The sequence below is a fragment of the Pangasianodon hypophthalmus genome, chromosome 16 (genome assembly GCF_027358585.1).
Source record: "Pangasianodon hypophthalmus isolate fPanHyp1 chromosome 16, fPanHyp1.pri, whole genome shotgun sequence".
NCBI classification, from domain to species: domain Eukaryota; kingdom Metazoa; phylum Chordata; class Actinopteri; order Siluriformes; family Pangasiidae; genus Pangasianodon; species Pangasianodon hypophthalmus.
The window spans coordinates 8,599,122-8,618,592 of record NC_069725.1 but is presented as its reverse complement, the minus strand read 5'-3'; the positions used below and the strand labels follow the sequence as shown (position 1 = coordinate 8,618,592).

Here is a 19,471-nt window from a genome sequence, read left to right as displayed (position 1 = left end):
TTAGCCAATCCACCCACCTGCATGTTTTTGGACAGTGGGAGGAAACTAGAGAGAACACACGGACATGAGGAGAACACACACACATAAACTCCACACAGACAATAACCCGAGCTCTGGGAAGATGATAACGCTACCCTCTGCACCTAAACTACAGTTCAAAACAAAACAAATATTTGTTAATGATAGTTGAATTTATTTTAGAGATAAAACATTTACAGAGATGCACGACACAGAAATAGATATCTAATGCTCTTTATAGACCATGCTCAGCATAATTATTTAGTGTCTTTCCTCCAAACAGAAATTACAAAAATATCCACATAAACACCTGTTGAAAGTCTTACCGTCATAAATAATGGTCAAAAGTAGAAGTGGACAAAAACAACAGACAAATCATTTGCAGCAGCAAATTATAAATTTGGTTTACGTTCCATAGAAAGCAAAAACTCCAGTTGAATGCATGAGTATTAATTAATGCTGTAGCTTTGAAATGAGGTGGTTATTTAGTATTCCAATATTATGCTGAGGCACAGTGGACACATTTTGTATAAAATTCAAACACCGGAACTGTGTACAAGCTCATTTGATAAGCCTCCTGTCTGTTTTTGTCAAATCACATTTAATGGTGTGACTGCAACACTCTATGAAATGTGTCCATTAAAGAAATGGGTAAAGGAACGAATTGCCACAGAGCATGTCTTGTTGTGAAGTGACCTCAAATAGACGTGATTATGTGGTTCCTGACAGTGTAGAGGTGCTGGTACCTAGGAAAATTAACAAAGCTACAACACTGAAAACTCTAGTGGCAACCATTTTAAATCATTTGATTTGATTTATATATTTAAAATATGAAATCCATGCATATTCTGCTACTTTATGAGATCTATGTCTGTGTACGAGTGGGATGACTTAGCCAACCAAAGCCAAAGAATGTCATTTGAGGTGAATGTGAAAGATGATTTAGCCTCATGATTTTGCTCCAGGGCAGAATTAACAAAGCAGAATGAACACCAATTAACACCAAACATGTTTTGTCTGATTAGCTACACTTGAGGTATATGGAATTGGAAGTAAATCAATTTTATTTCCCCAAACCATTCCTTAAAAAATGCTACATATCTACAAATGCTAATAGCAACAAAGAATGAGAAAGAAATGTTAAAGTTGATACTGTTACAATTTTTGTTGTGCAACTATATTATTGCAAATATGTGCCTACCGTTGTGAAAATCAAAGCTTATTGTAGAAATCCAGGTCTCTTTTTTTGATCATTTGAAAACATTAAGAATGTAACATCCAATAAAGCCTCTGTCTTTCCATAAATCAAGGTTTTAAATAAAAGGACGCACTATATTACAGGCCCTCACTGAGGCTCGCCCTCTAGTTTCTGGGTGACGCACTTGATGCGAATATTCTCCCGAAGGTTTCGCAAACGAGCGCTACGACTTGTAATTTCCTCCACATACGTTTTGGGGAACCAGCCCCTTTCTCCGTCAGACAATCGGATCCCCTCCACCCATCCTGAGAAGTGAGAAACAATAAAAATCCATTGGAAATTGTCAAAATCGTCAGATTCCATAAACCATCTAAAGCTTGCAGTCAGCTGAGTAATCTTAAACTAACAAAAAATATTAAATATCCAAGTGTAAAATATCAATTATCTTGTGTCATACCATCACTTGTAATGGTTTTAGCTTGAAGGATATCTGCCTTCTCCAGTGTTAGTTCATCGTGTTCCTGGGCCTGGTAGCTCTTAATGCACTGAACCTGAGATAGATCTGCATGAATATATACCACAGAGACAAAATCTTAAGTCCAATTATATATCCATTTTTTTCCCATTTGAAAATAAATGCAGTGTAAAAGTGATCTTACCCTCATTTTCACTAGTGTGTGCCATAGTTGGATCAGGAGGAATCATGGCTGTGATCCATCGCTGTTTGCCACTCCTGTTCAGAGAGGAAAGGTTACAAAACCAGCAAGAAAGGCTGCCAGTGCAGATTCAAAGTATCAAGCCTGCTAAAGATATCCAGGATCTGACAAGGTTTCTTTTCATTTTATTCACAGATAAAATCTGCCATTAGTCTAAAAGTGAGGCACTTTTTAGACAGTGTCTAGGATGTTAGGATAAGCTAGAGAGGTTATCAGTTAAGATGGTATGGAAACTGCAAGAAGAAACCATCACAATGGCAAAATCTATCAATAATTTATCAATTAAAATAAAACCAGAAGATATAATTGGAAATCCAAACGGGTTCTATGAGAGGATGAGAGTGAAATCAGAAGAAATCAGCAGAACCTTAACCTAAAATTGTAATGCTAGAAAGGAAAACCTGTATATCACTGAAAATGTTCAATGTGAATTTTAAGATATTTGCATATACTGTATTTTTTCTATTTGAAATTCAGGTCTTGAAAATTTAGGTTGAAATGTGTGCGTCAAGTACATCAACTTTGTTTGCTTGTTTGTTTGCTTGCTTGTTTGTTGGTTGGTTGGTTTTCTAATTACTTGTTTGCTTAGCTGTTTGTTTATTTGTTTGTTTGTTTGTTACATCCAGTTCATATGCATTGAACAAAATGTGAAAGCTTGTGAGATTCTGGATTTTTTTTTAAACACAAGACATACTATATACAACAAGCAAATAATCAGTTTAGCTCACAGTACTCAAGGCACGAGGAACACTTGGTTGTGAGTTTGATGGAATATAGGCCTCACTCTGTTTGTGACTTGAGCAGGATCTGATATTTGAGCTGCTGGCCTTCACACAGCTGCAGAAGGAAGATGAATCCTGAGATGCCCTGAAGCTTCTGACTCAAGTCCTTCACCTTTAGCTCGCCAATCTTAGCATGCACAAACACCATGAATTTCCATGTTCTACAGGGGGGCAGAAACAACAACACTGTATAACCATGCTAATTTAGAAGCTATATTGTGTGTCAGACTGATGGTTAGCTGGTTGCCAGTCAGCACTTAATGAGTGGTTTAGAGAAAATGCTGACTTTTGCTAACCCTTCAACTGTGAGGAGAGAAAAAAAACACTGTGGGTTCAGATGATAAAACCAGATGTAAATCTCTTTTACTAACTTTCCCCCACTGCCACATTTTCATTATTCACTCACTCTTTTCTCCGGGACAGTAAGAGGCAGTCATTAAACAGGTGCAGATACACAGGACGCGTAGGCAGTTTAAACTTTGATCCGGATATGCTCATGGTTTGTGTGTCCACTTCTAGTAGCTCACCATGTTTTACTAACCAGCGAGACTGAGAGATGAGAGGGAAAATCTAAAGAAAGAAAGAGAGAGAGAAAGAGAGATAGAGAGAGAGAGAGAGAGAGAGAGAGAGAGAGAGAGAGAGAGAGAAAGATAATGAACTTTGAGAATGTACCAAATTTACCCATAGAATTTATGGGTAATTAATGATAGTATATCCTGTAGTACCTTTCCCTCAAAGTGTATTCTCTTGTTGAGATGAATTAGTTCCTCCATCCTCTTCATGGATTGCACACTGGAGTTACATTCCTTTATAATCTGTATCAGCACATGAGGAGAGATTTAATCAGAGTAAATACTGTTTATCTTTTTAGCATATCTGTTATTTACAATATTACATTGGCCATATCATAATGGATCAGGGGTTTTATATTTTTAAAAGAGAAATAAAACACTTCTACCTTTTTCAGTTCATTAAACGCCTTGGTGGCCGTGTCCTCATCTCGCGAACCAGGCATTGTTCTCTTTAGAATGTTCTGTAACAAGTTTAAATCAGTCCTATGTTTTGGTCTGTAGAAGTGATTTGGTAAAATTGTAAATTTAATATCTACCATTCTTGTAAAATACCCTGAATTTATTAATGAGGAATGATCAATAGTTGGTCAGTGGATATGCTGCCCACCTCCACCAGCATTTTGAGCCGTGTGATCCTTTGAAAGGGCAGAATGAGGAATGATGTAAGAGGGAGGCGCTGGCATATCGGGTCCTCCTCCAGACGGGCAAGGATTCCAGGGAAGCGAGGATTCTCTTGTCTGTGAAAAAGAAAAATAATCACTTCATGGTTGAATCCTATGGTGAGCATCAAAGTTACCTTACTCCTTTACGTTACTCCTGCTCTGCTCTTGTGCTCCAGCTAAAATCCTCTTCCACTGACAAGAAACACTGTATCCTTCAGAAAGGCATTTTACCCAAAGATCAGCTCAAGCTTCTATCAACTCCAAGGCATCTACTGCACAATGACAATGAAACAGATTCTTCACTGGCCCTACTTGTATATAAATAAGATTCAAAGAGTAAAACTGCTCACAGAAGCCGTTGGTATGTCTGCTCCTGGTAGGCCTGGTTAGTGACGTAAGGAAGGTAGACCCTCCGTAGTGCTGGGCAGTGGTCCAGGACAATGTCACACACATCAAAGCGCAAGATGTCTGCCTCTAACCGGTGCTCAAGATCCTGTAGAAATCTAGTGGAAAAATTAATAGGAAAGAATAAGAGGAATTATAGTAACAAAGGCAAAGAGAGAGAAAGAGAATGAGTTCTATAAAAAGTGACAGATGTAAGGAGATGTCACTAAAAAAACATTATAGGTACCACAGCCACCATGCTTACTTCATTTATCCTGTCTACATACTTCTCACTGACGTCCTTGACATCAGGCAATTTGGAGAAAAGCCACTGTCTCTCTTGAGCCCCCAAGCACTCATTCAGCTCTGAAGACATCATGAAGTGGTCAACCGCTATGGTCAAGCTGCGTATGTAAGAAGCTTCACTTGTCACCAGCTCAAACTTAGCCTGAAGTTAGAGATAAGGCATATAAGTCCAAAAAGTAGTATGTACCTAGTTAAATAAAGTGGATAGGTGCATAGATCAGCTGAATGCAGCACTGGCATTACCTCTTGCAGTTTGCGCTCCTCATTGCTGAAATTGTCCAGCTGTCCACTGCTGCGCACATCAGGAATGTCCTGCCAGAGGGAGAAGGCAGAGCCCCGTGATGAACGAAAGGAGCTGGAGGGAGAGAGATTGCTGGGGGATGTACTGTCCCCAGCCCGGTCGTCTTCCATTCCAGGCTCGGCTCCCTGTTGCCTCTGGATCTCACGATTAATCGCCACATCGCTGTACTCCTGATACAGGACCACTGACAAAGGAAAAAAGGGGAGGATGAAGGAAATGTGTACTTACAAGTATCACAAAAGCTTTTTAACACTTCTTAAGGCCACACTTACAACTAGGCAGAAACCGTGACAGGCGTTTGGGACTTCTAAGTGGGGTGTCTGCATCCTCATCAATTGAATCTTTTCTCATACTGTGCAGATGAGAATAAAAACAACTAAATTGTTAAATATATGATTCTAGTCTGCTGGTTGAGATACTCAGAAGAATGATGGCTGAGGAGGATGATCACCTGAGCTTGGAGCTTCTCCTGTGCTGTGGCAGAGTGCTGTCAGCAGAGGGCAGTGGTGGTGCAGATCCCACTGGGCTCTGTGGCGTGCTGTCACTTGAGCCTGCTGAAAGGCGCTGCCTGGTGTTGGGTTTGTCTACAAACAGAGAAATTGGTTGAGGAGGTGAGTAACATACATGTTTCAGAATGACAACCCCAGGAAGGGTCTCTGACCAAAAGAGAACTGGCACATAGCTTCTCCCCTATATTAAATGGTAGGCAAAGTCCTTCCATAAGGCCTTAGTTTGGAGTAGAGATATAAGAAGTTTTGAAAACACTCACAGTCTGGACCAGAGTTTATAGATTGGTGACGATCCCGGGAGGCCACACGGGCAGATAGCGACTTTCCCAGCCTTAGGGTGAAAGAGTTTTTTCTCTGTGAAAGTTGCAGGCGTGATATGAGCTCGGAGGCAGAGAATCTTCGGCGTTCATGGTCTGAGGAACGGGATCGGGGCAGGGGCATGGGGTGGGATTGCACATGAGGCGGGGAGCACCCACCTAAGAAGGCTGACCCTTGTAGAGTCCTACCATCCTCCAAGTCCACTTCTCCTATCCCTCCCTCACTTGCTCTTTCCTCCAATGCTGCATCCTCAGTTGGGGGATCCGAAGCCAGTGGTGGTGGGGTAGAGGTGGAAGGAAGAGTGAGTTCTTCATCTAAATCTAACAAAGAGCTGGAGCTCTGGGATGTGGGCACAGTGGAGCCCACTAATCCCAACTCTCCCTCTATGAAGGACTCAAAGGATCCAGGGAACAGGTAGTCACATTCGAGTACTGGACTGTTTAGAGAGTCATCACTTACACTGTCAGGTGAGTACACCTTCATCTTGCGCCCTGTCACATGATACACAAGGTTCAGGATTGGTAACTAAACAATACAAGCTTTTCATGTTTAGAATTCATAGTATTCATAATATACCAATGAATTATCTCTGGATAGAAGACACTGGTGTTAAAAAAATGAGTGGAAATAGGTTACCTGTTATACTTTTTCAAATGTGAACATGAATGTAAACATCATTTAACCTAGAGTTCCTTTCAAAGATAAGAATGTGTCATGAAGTATCTAAATTATGGTGCCACTTACGTATAGACTTCTCCTTTGAAGATCCCTGTGATGTTCGTCTCTGTAGACGAAACTGTTCACGGCTCTGTAGCTCTGAGCTTGCTGAGGAGCAGGGAGAGCTGGGCTGCTGAGAGTCCACAGAGTCCCTGTTCCTGGACACAAACATTGGTGACAGGGGAAGGAACAGATCTTTGGGACTACACTGTGGTAAGAGTTTTTCAGAGTCTGTCTTAAGTGAGTCCGCACAGGGTGCTCTGATGTTATCTTGAACTTCTTCCACATCATGTCCATCCTGGCCAAGTTTCACATGGGCTGTGTTTGCATGTGTCTCTCCATTTTGGCAGCAGTTTGTGGAAGGCCCATTATGAAGTGAGCCAGAGGAGCATGGAGAGGAAACGTGTCTTCCCAATGATGATGAGGAACAAAAGCCATTTGTTTTAGGCTGCTGAAGGTCGATGAAGGCTAGTGTCTCCTGCTGACACACAGCAATGTGCTGGCGCAGGAGAGGCCTGTTCTCTTGGGAGTTGTTCAGAGCCTGGGACTCAGCTGTACCAGGGATCCACATGGCAGAGCTCTCCCCTCGGCAACAGAACGCGTGGAGGTGAGGCTGGAAGTCAGGGAGAGGAGAGAATCCATAGCCAGGGAGCATGGCTTAGATGACACATGGGAGCTGTGAGGAAGATACAAAATGTATACAGAGAATCAGTTACAAATCATGGCTGTAGTACATAACTGTAATTTTTAGGTCCAATATTTTTAAATACTTTAAGTGTTTCCCTCAGCTATAGACTGACTGGAATGTTCAATGATTAAATGTCTCACTCTTAGAAAAAAAATGAGTTCCTTGATGGTTCTTTGGATAATTCTTTACTTTCTAAATGGGCTCTACTTGCAAAATTTCCTGAAAGCAAAATCCTCTACATAAAATTTCCAGGGTTCCGCCAGAGAGACAAACTGAAAAATGCTAAGAGGTCCTAGAGGGAACCTTTAAACTTTAAGAGTGTATATGAACCGTCAGCATGCTTTCTCATGCACAGAACGTATTCATCAGGATAATTTCCCCTTGCCAGGGCAGGCTTGGAAACACCAAAGCCCATCTCATCCATCTGTCAGTGCATATCCTGGTGTTGCTGGGTAAAGCTAACTTTAGAGCAGACTGTTCTCCTCCCCCAATGCTTGGTTGGGCTCTGTTAGAGCTTCAACGCTGTGTCTTCCTGCTTTAATTAAAGAGTGTGGTTTCTCAGCTCTCAGCCCCGTACTTATCCCCCTCCCTCTGCTTCTGCCACGTTTATCCCAGACACTGTTATTCTTGCATGGCCACTGCAGCACCAGCTCACAGCCAAGAGACACCATCCAGAAGTCCAGAGTCCTGAGTGCTATTGCTGAGCAAATTGAAGGGTATGACAAAATCATCTCATTATAAGAAGATCTGTTACTCTCTTCTTACCCTTCTTTTTCTCCACAAACATCCCATGATTTGTACAAACAAACTAGGTCAGTGGAGCATCTGCACTTATTACCACCTGTGCCCTGGCTAAAGATAACCTGGCTATTACTGTATATGTCACTGTAATTGACCCAAACCTTTCTTGAGTCTATGTTGATCCAAAAAATATGCAGATATGTTTTTATATATAGGACAGTGCTCTCAGGGGTGACTGTGTAAAGAAGAATACCAAGCTCACTATGTTTATTGACTGTTCTGCATACACATACGCACAAGTAAAAATCAAATAATATAAGCAGATACTAATTGTGGAAAAAAATCAAATTGATATCAACTCAAATGTGTGCATTTCCGTTAAGGAACGTGGTATAAATATTTCTAACAATTTGTCTTTCTGACTTCCTTTCGCCTTTTTGCATATTCTTTGGGTTTTTTTTGTTTGTTTGTTTGTTTGTTTGTTTGTTTGTTTTTAGGTTCATTTCAAATGATTCCAAACTACCATTCAGTTGATTTTGCCTTATATTTTGCCCTATATTATATTATGTTTGTGGGAAATCTCTATTAAATAATAAATAATAAAAAATAAATCTCTTGAAACTGTAAAACAGAGGTATATTTTCTTTTTATTTTACACAGACAATGTGGATGCAAACTTTTGCACTTCAGTGTCCTTAGGGGGAGAAATCATTATGCACATAAATTGAATAACCTTTGTGAACTGGGCCTTAAGGTGAATAGAAGAAAAATGACAAATCTCTATTCCCACACACACATTTTTCTTTCTCTTCTTGTCTCAGGCTTTGTTTCTTCCAGGACTGAAATGTTAGTTCTGCTACTCACAGGAACTAAAGCAAAGACACCCCTGGGACAAATTTGGCATGACAAGCATAAAATATAGTCCACTTGCTTCAAACACACTCATCGCCAATTAAATACCCATCTCCACCACCACAGCACACACATTACAATCACACATACACACACCATGGAGCACATACTGCACAAATGGTTACCTGTTCCATGTGCCAAACAAAGGATCTCTTTATTCTCAGATGGAGAGGGCTGTTAGGTGCACAGGAGATTTGAGAGGGTGTGGGAACAGATTGGGATTGTACACACACACACACACACACACAACTGAGTACAATTCAAAATGAGTGGTGATTTGATCGGTAAACTAAACCCACTCAACTCCACAGATTACTGCAGTGCAAAGGTTCCTCATGCCCGAGTACACTTAAGATATGATTTTCCAAAGTTTATTCATTCTTTAATTATTAAACCTCTACAAACCTAAGTTGGCATACAATGAAATGCAAAAAAATGAAATAAAATCTTGCATAATCCTGCAATTTTACATAATGGTTTAATGCTGTCCACCACCTTCAAGGCAAAATGAATTCCATTACACACTACATTACAGCCCATTAGCTTACACCTTTTTCATACAACCAGTTTAATGTCTTGTGTCGTTTATGGTTTTCAATAAAAAAAAAAACATATAATTTGCCTTTCTCTGAAGGTGTTATTTGCATACGTTTCTTTGGTGCTCTCATTTTCCCTGTAATTTCACTAGGCTCCTCTAAGTCACTGTGTCTGCATGCTACATGAATAGAGACATGGAAGGCCTTTTATGATGGCTGTGATTAAAGAAGAGAATTCTTCTCTCTGACATGGAGCGTAAGAGTACAGACAGTTAAGGCTGGCGTGATCTCTCAGCTGTGAATCCCGTCGGTTTCTATGCAATTTTCAATAAACTAATGAGTGTTTGCTCATTGTCACGCTGGCACGTAACTATGCATTAACCACAACAGTATACGGAGTTTTTGTGGGAGACGGCGCACAGCTATGGAGAGGAAATATAGATTTAATAGTAACAATTTACAGTAATAACCCAGTAACTATGCAAGAGCAAATCATGAATTAATAGCAAATATCCGAAATGGAATAATGAATTGCTTTGTTAGTACTAAATGAAGGATAGTGTACCACTTTACTATAGGGAGTACAAATACTGTTAATTAGTGGTCAACTTGGCAAAAAATCATATCTTAGCAAGCGAAAGTATCCTGAATGTGGTCAAATTGATCTAATATTTCAAAATATAATATTATATTTAATATTATAAATCAAATATAAGATTATTTAGCCAGTATTTAGAGGCTTTTACATAATTCAAGCTTAAGATTTTCTTATTCTATTGGCAGATAATTTTGCATCTTTCTTGAAATAACATTCCGAAAAAAGAGAAAAATTATCTACCAAGACTTTTCAAGCTTGAAATTTAAAAAAAAAAAGTGTCTTAGGTTTATTATAATTTTATAATAGGAAATACTGGATAAATTTGACTATATTCAAGATATTTTCACTTTCTAAGTGTTCGTATTAACACATTATTCCTGTTAATGACTCATGCGCAGATGCTTAGGTTGTTAGCTTTTTTTTCTTTCTCTCCCTCTCTCTAAAATAATGACTCCAATGTTCTGTGTAAGTGAATGACTGAATCTTTTCAGTCGGTCATGTAAGGTTTGTAAGCCCATACATCTTGGGGGAAAAACACAGCCCTAGAGAAATCAATCAGGAAACTAACTGTAATTTTCAAATTTGGAGAAGACAGCAATGAATAATGTAAACCTCTAATGGGACGTCCAAAATAAAGAATAAATCAACATTGTGATAGTTGCAAGCCAAGCTTCCTCTGAAATATTAGTATAGGGTTAGACAGTCAAAGCAAAAGAATAATTCATTAACAATAGTTTACCATACAGTTTTATATAAAACAAGCCAAAACTTTTGTTCCATTATGTGAGCTAATACCTTTGTATAATTGGTAAGTGGACCTAAACTAGGTTTAATTGATTAATCATAATGTTTTGTTTTGATTATCTTTGCAAGTTGGTCTACTCTGTAATTTTAGGCTATGGTTTTTACTATTATATTTTCAGCCCACTTATGGTGCATTAATATGGCTCTTCCTAGTCATTACTGTATTAGTTAATCTCTATGTTCTGTTGTCTGATGGTAATTGCTGGGGGAACAAAAATTCCTTCTCATATACATTCATTAGTAATGAAATATGCAATGCATTGTTCCTACCATATAGTTTTGGCATTAGTTCTTCATTTGCTCTTGCCTAGTTAGTGAGTTACTAAGGAATCTTATTGTAAAGTGTTCTCATTTTAATTTATCTTTAGTCTTTAAAGGGACAGCACATATGCAGACTAATAGGGAGGGAAATGAATAAATCTACTATTCACAAACTAAAATGGGACATAAACCACTTCCAGGACTTTAATCCTTGGTTAAGTCTCCAAACTTCCTGCCTCCTATTTTGCTCTATTTCAGGGATTTTCCCTCATTGTGAGTGTCTGAGTTGCAGGGTCTAACAGTGTGGTGACACAGGCTTCTGTTTGTGTGTTATATTGCATTGGCCCAAGCTCGCACAGCTGCTCTAATTGGCCAGGGTCTGGGTGGTCAGTGAGCTCGAGGCAATCTTCTCCACTTGCAGAGAGCACATTGCTCAGGATGAGCTGTCTCCACACACACTTCAGCTAGCAATGAGCAAGACAAGTGACAGGATGATTGGGATTGGTGTACTTTTTCAAAAATGAGTAAACTCTCAAGACATATACAGGGGTCCAGATTTTATTATTTTACTGTAGTTAAATAGTTACAGAATAATTCATATTAGTTAATGAATAATATGCCTGGATACTGAGGGGTTAATATTTTTCAGGCTTAGACTGGATTGATATTTCCAGGTCAGGAGAAACTATTTCCACAGAAGCTCACAAAAGAAAAAATTCATAGTCTAAGCTTAATAAGCAACTCTATTGCATGCTCTCTTAATGTGTCTAATGCATGTCTAATCATAAGTAATGGATTTTTCCAGTTAAATAATAAGCCAGCCTTATCTATGATAAGAGTAGAGGAGTGGATTTTAATTGTAGCAGGTATGGACTTTACCTCCGACAGGGTGAGCAGGAGCAGCTGGGAGTAAAGCTCGACATGTTTACATTTTGGAGGGGGTCAGAATCTCCCCTAGTGCCTGAGGCCTTCCTCTACTTATTCAACCATGACAGTCACAGAATTCCTGGCTTAACCTCTTATAAAGCATCACCCTCACACAACCCTGTAACACTTGAGAGATGGTGAGAGACAGATTCTCCCCAAAGGAGACAGTCCAGTTATTGAAACATGCCTTGGTGTTCCCATGTCCATGCCAGTCACTTTCCACCATTGCTGACCCAATGACTTCATCGTAAAACAAACTCAGACGTTCCTCTGGGCCACTATGACACGTAAACACAAAGATTGCTGTGGTTGCTTTCTTTGAAAAATGCATCAGTACACCCTGTGCTGGGAATTCCCTGTCAGAAAGGAGTGGGTTTATACACAGGACACACACAGCATGTGAAGTCCAGTTTGGAAATAAAACCCAATTAACAAATGAGCAGGTAAATAGTTTAGTGAAAGTTTATATGGCCTAAGGCATGTGTGGGCATTGTTTTTCCACTTTACTGCTCTGACTTTGTTTAGACTGGCACCTTCAGCATCCGGGAAAGGAGTGCTATGCCACTGCACATGGCACAATGCCACGTTTCAGACCATCTGGGAAGATAAAATAGGCAAATTGTGGCAAACAAAGCACTTTAAATATGCGCCTTTCCATGATAACATTTTAATGTAATGAAACATTGTGACCAAAGACAGCTGAAGGCAAAGTGTCAAAAAAAATTTAAGTAAAATCTCAGTAAAATCAGTGTGACCACTGCTATGAGACTTGTGTAAAAGTGACTAATGGGAGGATGACTGACATAGAATGGGGCAAAACTTGGAAATCATGGGATGGCTACAAATACAGTAGTGGTAAATATGCTTATGGACAGAAAAATATCCTCATTACCTCAAGTTTGCAAGAATGCAACACCCTTTTTCTGTACGAACCCAGATCAAGCTGATTGATTATAGGATTGATAAGCAGAACATAGTAATTTCTTTAATCACAGGTCTATAGGTCTATCGTTAGAGGATCTTCAACATATAATCTGACATGGAGGACACATTATTGCAGTATGTTATTTGAATATAGATTTTGGCAAAGATTTTATTGGGATCATCTCATACAGTGTGACAAGTAATAATCTTGAAAGACCACTGTAATCGCACAGTCTAAAACTGGCTTTAGTTTATGTGAAGATCCAGTAATATAAGCTGATGGAGATGTCAATCATTTCTGATACAACCTTTGTGAAATCTGTTTAAATGTTCTATGTAATAAATCATGATGACAGACAACCCAGAGTCTAGCTAAACTAATGCCTCCAACCTCCAAAAAAACACAAAGACGGTGTGTATCTGCCATAAAAAATGAAATAAAAACACATTTTTCATGGTAAAAGAATAATAATTTTTTTATCATTCATACCTTGACATGATGAGGAGTAGAGACAATTTTTTTAGCTGTTTTAGAATGTTAGAAAGAAGAAGAAAAAAACACTGTTATGAGCCCCCAAAATTTTGGAGAACAGAAAAAGTGATTACATCCCTTGATTACACAGCCTGTGCAACGGTCTTAACATTCCATGACCATTCAAGTCAACTCCCTGATTTATTTATTTATTTATTTATTTATTTTTTATGCTGCTTGAATGCTCTCTAATTTTTTTTTTTTAAGTTTCACAACTATGAAGTACTTTTTCAATTTTTCTTTCTGTTTTATAGTATTTCATAGCTACATAACATAGTCAGTGCGACCTAGATTAGCCTAGCTGTTGTATTTTTCCTAAAGCATTCAGTTGCATAGATATTGAGTAAGCCTTCTTTGAGGAACTGTATAGATTTCCATGAAACCAAAACTTATTGAACACTATGTTCCCAAACTTCTTTAACTGGCATCTACTGTAGATAAGAGCCTTTGAATCTTCCTGCAGATGTTCACTAGATTAAGGTTGCTCAAACAGACCTTAAATTTGAAAGCCAGAGCTGTGATGCAGTGAGATAATGACCCACTTCTGATGAATTCAAGTGTACTCAATGTCCTGTTTTTTTGTTGTTGGTGGTGGTGGTGGTGTTTTTTTTTTTTAATCGTTATTGGCTTTGCTAGTGAACTGAGCCAAAATTTTCCCTCCCCCTCCAGGTAATTATCAGGACAGAAGCAGGTAAGAACAAGCCACACAAGGCTATTTGTTTTGAAATCTGATCGGCTTGTTGAAAACACCTTGAGATTGACCATCCCACAAGCTCTTCTTTAGACTTGGTCTACATTCAGTAAAGATGATCGAAGAGTTAAGATAGTACACAAATGTTAAGGAATGAAATGTGGCTTGCGACAACCATTAACTATTCTTTACGTTCTGTGTTGGTAACAATGTTTGTGGTTAAAAAACAAAATCATCTCTCTTCAGCTTTTCATGTTTAAACATGGACTAGTGCGTGACACTCAAAGGTCTTTCAAAAGCCTCTTGAAATCCAACTACACAATAACCGCTTTGCTGAGCTAGCTGCATGTTCTCTGCGCAGAGTCATTCCCGAGGTAAGTGCTTGAGCGAGGCTTGCACGGTATCATATTAGATGTGATGGGACTTGGCCAAATGGGAGCCTGAAACAGCCTGCAGGCTGCAGAGCTAGACAGGTGTGAGCCAGGGATGGGCCTTTTACACATACCTGCAGGCTTATTGAGGATCGCTTTTCAAAGACAAACCCACACACATAGAGACACGAACAAAAAACTCACAAGAAATTCACTCAAATAGTGGTCAGTACAGGGAGTAGAGGGAACAGAAAATGTCATTTTTTTCATCCTGTCTTGTGTGTGTAAATGAAACACATCAGTTGCAGCAATGGAGCATGAGATTGGCTGCATGTGGTTTAATGAGAAGGTGAATAGCAATAAATGAGGAGCAATAAGTCCTCTATAACTCTATAACTCTATACATATTGAAACACTGGGTCAAGATGAGTTTTTTGCACAAGCAGACCTGCCAAACCTGAAGAGGAACAATGTGTAGTCCCACAGAAGAGAAGTGGGTGAGGGTTCATTAATGGGCACACATTTTCGCAGCTGTTTATTGTCAAAATTTTCCTTTTTCCTCAAAAAACCAATAGTGTCATCGAACAAAGGCGATCATTATCCTCGAAGCAGGAAAATCGGGTCGAGATGAGAGCAGTGGCTAAAACGTTACTAATATAAGATGGGGGAAGGGGGCGTGGCTTCTAAGAAGAGTCGGTTAATACCGGAGAGAACAAAACACCTACGCAATTGTCAGTCATTCTAGATTTTATATGTCGCTTGGCTCATCTGTGTTTTTATTTGGGAAAAAGTGATATTTTGCAGAACAATAGAGGCAGAGAGACAGTAAGTAAGAAATTAAGTTCATTTCCACGACCAGTGTCCAAACCACCCCCCCCAAAATCCCTGTTCCCAGCAAAGGTCTCAGACATGCAGACACTTTCTGCATTCCCCAAATAACTAAGCTCTTGTCATTCCACTCAAATTGCCCAGCAAGCTGCGGTGGGAGACGAACACAGAGCCTTGTGTGCCTCAGCTCATGCAACAGAACAACAGGCTCCGTTTTGTGTGGCTACATCCTGGTTGTTGGTGCCACAGCAACTCGCCCCAGGTGAGGCTTCAGAAGGTCAAACCCTCCAACCCCCCACAGCTCTGCTCCTCTTCCTTCACCATCTACTCATTCTGCAGGTGAGCTCTGGCAACCCTGTGTGTGCTATTAACAATAAGCCTGGCAAACAGAGTTGAGTGAAATGGCATTAGTAACAAAGCCAGGTACCCCCGAGGGCCTCTTTCAGCCTCTATAGCCGCGCTGACCCAAAAATCATGCACTGACAGAGGGGAAGGAAAGAAGGGTGGAGGCTCCATAAGTAAGCTACAGCGTCCTTTTTAAGCAAATCTGCAGCCCAAGTACATGTAGGTACAGATCCAGAGCTGGGTTGCTTCCTCTGAATGACAGGTGATGGGGCAGGTGCTCCAAAGTGAATCCACAAGGGGAGGAGATGAAGGAAGACGAGGGAGGAGATGGAGGGATAGAGGGAGAACAGGGAGGTAAATTAAACTGTAAATCAGACGGGACTTGCCAAACAGACACGCTGCATTAAAACCGAATTCCTACAGTCACAATAACTGCCACGGGATATGCAATGGCTCAGGGTGGAGATACAAAATTAAACCAAGTAATTAAGCCAAGAATGAAAGAAAATCAATCAGTAACGTCTGAAGTTTACTTCTTTATTTCTGCACTGCAAATGTAACATAGCTAAAAAGTAACAAGTCTAAGTCACTAAAAGTGATCTTGACTGTAAATCAGCCACTCAAATCAAGTTTGGTAGTGAGGCTAATACAGTAGCTAACAATTAATGGACGTCTATGTCACCCAACGAGATGTTGAATGATTTTTAGGTGACCTTGAATGTTTTTAGGTGACCTTGAAAGTTTGGTTTGATGTCTGCAGTTTGCATATTTTGTTCCGTACTGGAACTATAAGGTTAAAATACTGTAAATTTGTAAAAGAGTAAAGAAATAATAGAAGTCTGTGTCACCCAAACATTGTCAGTAACACTAAATGTATTTGATAAAAAAATACAAATTTGGTGTCTACAGCTTGCTTCTTTAGTTTTGTACAAGATCTGTAAGATTAAAATAAATAACAAGTAAAGGAAATATATGTCACATAAAAAAAGTGTGTTATTTTGAGTGACCCTGTTCACTGATCAGCTCAGACATGTTTGTCCTATAAGGTTAATCCCTGCTAACAACTTTAGACTAGCAGAACAGTTCTAAATGTCGCAGTTCTAGAAACTTTTGTAAGCATTGTAAGAACATTTTACACAATGTTAATAGAAGTTCCTACAACTTTTCTGCAACATTTTCAGTGTTCATAATGTTGCCTTAGTTTTTTTGTATTCTAACTGCAAGCACAGTCAGAATTATTAAAAAAAAAAAAACACTGAGAAGTATATGTTCATTACATGACAACTATTTGTTGAATATTGCACAAAGGTTATTTCTGTAACTTTACAGCATGACTATGGTTTTTACAAGATGGAATACATTAATAAACTGTCTGATAATGTTCTCTGTTAGGAGTGATGTAGCTAGCAAGTAGTATATGTCTGCATCACCCAAAAAGAAAAAAATCTTAGCTGTTCAACTTCATAAATTTTGCCCAAAGTACACCTTTAAGTTAATGAAGGGCTACATGAGTGTATGCTTTGCGTGTTAACAAAGTCATGTCTGAACTTTGTGCTTTTGGGAAGACACCTGTCCATTATGCACGGTTGTCTTCCCACATCTGCTCCTGAGATGTAATGAGTTGGGTTTGAATGGGACATTACTGTATGCCAGACAAACACATGAGAGAGTGAGTAAATTGTGTAAGACTCTGAGCCTACTCTGAGTCACATACACAAACAGAAACTGGCACAGCTGGGCACAACAAGGTTGTGATAGACATTCCTTTAGTCTGCCCTCCCTTACAGTCTCTATAAAGGTTATATTTTAAAACAAAGTAAGTACACCCTTAGGGATCCATCCCATTTCCCAATGCCATGTCGAGCACAGAAAGTTGACTTCTTGTTTCTTAACACCAGTCCAGGTCGCATAATGAGATCATCTCAGATGACCTCTTTATAGACGGTTTTATCTGTCTGCAGTGTTCTAATGAAGGGGCGGTTTGAAAGACGAGTTCATTACACAATTCGTCTGTTTTACATGGCATATCTCGCCTGGGAGCCTGAAAGGCACCTGATATCATTCCATTCAACGGGAACACAAACAGATGTGCTGATACAGCCAGAAATGCAACTGAGATCTCTCTTCCAGTGGCTGTGATATGACAAAGCAGTAATCCAGACAAAGAAAGCGGATGAATATGACTTTATTGAGATCTGATACTGTTTGTGTCATACTACTTCCTGTCCTCTCTTGAACATAACCCACAAAGGATTTATCTCCAGGCTAAAGTTAAAGGCATTAAGCTGCACTCAAGGATTATTAAGGGAGTTGAAGTGCCGCTGTTTTCACATAGCTGTAATTTACTCAGTGCGTCACTCGAAAATGCTCATTCAGCCTGCAGCAGCGCGAGCAGCACTTAAAGCTTTTCTTCAGGTCACTACAATCATCCACTCAACATAAGCACTTGGACAAAAACAAACCTTTAATAAAAACAAACCTTAAAGTAAATATGTTACTTAACCCATCACACTGATAAAAAGGGAGCCCTTTGCTGATCCTCAAAATGTACTAGTTCCTAACACAGCAGACATACACAAACTCTCTGAGACTCACTTATCAGTCATCAAACAGGAGTTACACACTTCAGCTTAAACCGCCATAAGACTGGGACTGTAATGAGGTAGTAATTGAAGCTGCCAGACTGAAGAGAACAGGCATTAAAAACCATAAATAAAGCAAAGACTTCAACTCTAAAGACAACCCTTAGACACGTCTTCCTTTAAAGCAGTGGACACAAAGAGCAAGTTCAAGACTCTTCTGCCATGCAGCTATGTTCAGTTCTTTTTACAGCTCTCTTTTCTGCGTGTCCTGGACATGCACTCACCTGCCTTCCGCTGCTCCAGCTGCTCACTTGCTGTTCCAGCTCTGCACAGCACTCCACATCACACCTAACCGACACATCATTAGCTATGCAAACACAACAAGCTCACAAGCTGGCTTGTTGGCGTCTGAGCGTATGCGCTAGTGGAGCTGAAGGGCTGAAGGGCAATGTCTCTGCTTGTTATCCAAGCAATTCATACTGGACCTTAGCCCAAGCCTCAAGGGAAGCGAATGTAATAACCTTAAACTGGAATCATTTAGAAACGGGGTCCAACACTGCACTAGCACCAATGGATCAGCAAAATAAGAAAACTGTTGAGTATCATATTAACATATTCATTAACAATCACAGAACTATAATACAGAACACATACTGGTGGAAAAAAACTTTTACGGACTGATGCAAAGGATGTACCTGAAAGTCGTCAGTACCTCCTGGAATGGACTTTGGCCACCACCAGATTGCAAATCCTGTCCATTGAAGTGTCCAGTTGAAGCACAGTGGTGTCCATGATTGCCTCGTGTTCTCAGTTTGATCTTTTTTCCCTCCTCTGCCACACACTACTACAGTCCTCCATACACACACAACAGACGCTGGAAGCTAGTCAAGATCTTCAGTTCAAAATTCCCAACCTCTGATCTGCAGCTCAGCAGCACACAAAGCAAGCCATAAAACATGAAAAACACAACTGCTGCCTGTCCTATCTAGTTAAAATGAACAGCCTTCTTGCAGCTTTCTTCCCTCTCCTTGCTCCTAGCTCCCTCTCTCCCTCTCGAAACCAAAAACAATTCAGGGAGAAAGAAGATTAGTCCTTGAGTCCACTGTTTCTGGATTCCTTTCTCTCAGTCAGAGGGAGAGAGGAGCGAGTTGTCGTGTGTTTGGGGAGAATCTTCCTGGTCTAAGAGGGTGTGTGTGTGTGTGTGTGTGTGTGTGTGTGTGTGTGTGTAAATCTGGATTCCTGTGTGTC

At 39.8% G+C, this 19,471-nt stretch overlaps 1 protein-coding gene across 4 annotated transcripts; it reads right to left on the bottom strand.

The window, feature by feature from the left end:
* Positions 1-178: 178 nt before the first annotated feature.
* On the bottom strand, positions 179-19,455 carry arhgef19 (Rho guanine nucleotide exchange factor (GEF) 19). 4 transcript variants are annotated; one of them, XM_053240689.1, is made up of 16 exons: positions 18,936-19,454; positions 6,511-7,159; positions 5,709-6,257; positions 5,391-5,523; positions 5,212-5,291; positions 4,882-5,123; positions 4,620-4,780; positions 4,299-4,451; positions 3,894-4,023; positions 3,673-3,747; positions 3,440-3,529; positions 3,121-3,284; positions 2,717-2,875; positions 1,876-1,949; positions 1,674-1,778; positions 179-1,521 (listed from the first exon to the last, which is right to left on the bottom strand). In XM_053240689.1, exons 2-16 carry the CDS (start codon positions 7,136-7,138, stop codon positions 1,364-1,366), a joined length of 2,901 nt encoding a protein of 966 aa, XP_053096664.1. In that variant the 5' UTR covers positions 7,139-7,159; positions 18,936-19,454; the 3' UTR covers positions 179-1,363. The 4 variants fall into 4 exon arrangements, 3 of the variants coding, with proteins under 3 accessions (XP_053096664.1, XP_026776883.1, XP_026776884.1); XM_026921082.3 differs by having other exon boundaries at positions 18,919-19,453; XM_026921083.3 differs by lacking the exon at positions 18,936-19,454 and adding an exon at positions 18,508-18,893.
* Between the last annotated feature and the right edge of the window lie 16 nt (positions 19,456-19,471).

What these genes read in the sequence shown, in the direction of transcription:
- arhgef19 (XM_053240689.1), bottom strand. Translation starts at nt 7,138, where the DNA reads ATGCTCCCTGGCTATGGATTCTCTCCTCTCCCTGACTTCCAGCCTCAC. An exon ending in AGGAGCGCAAACTGCAAGAG is followed by an intron (nt 4,781 to 4,881) that starts GTAATGCCAGTG and finishes CTCTAACTTCAG; the next exon opens with GCTAAGTTTGAGCTGGTGAC. An exon ending in CAGACATACCAACGGCTTCT is followed by an intron (nt 4,024 to 4,298) that starts GTGAGCAGTTTT and finishes TCTTTTTCACAG; the next exon opens with ACAAGAGAATCCTCGCTTCC.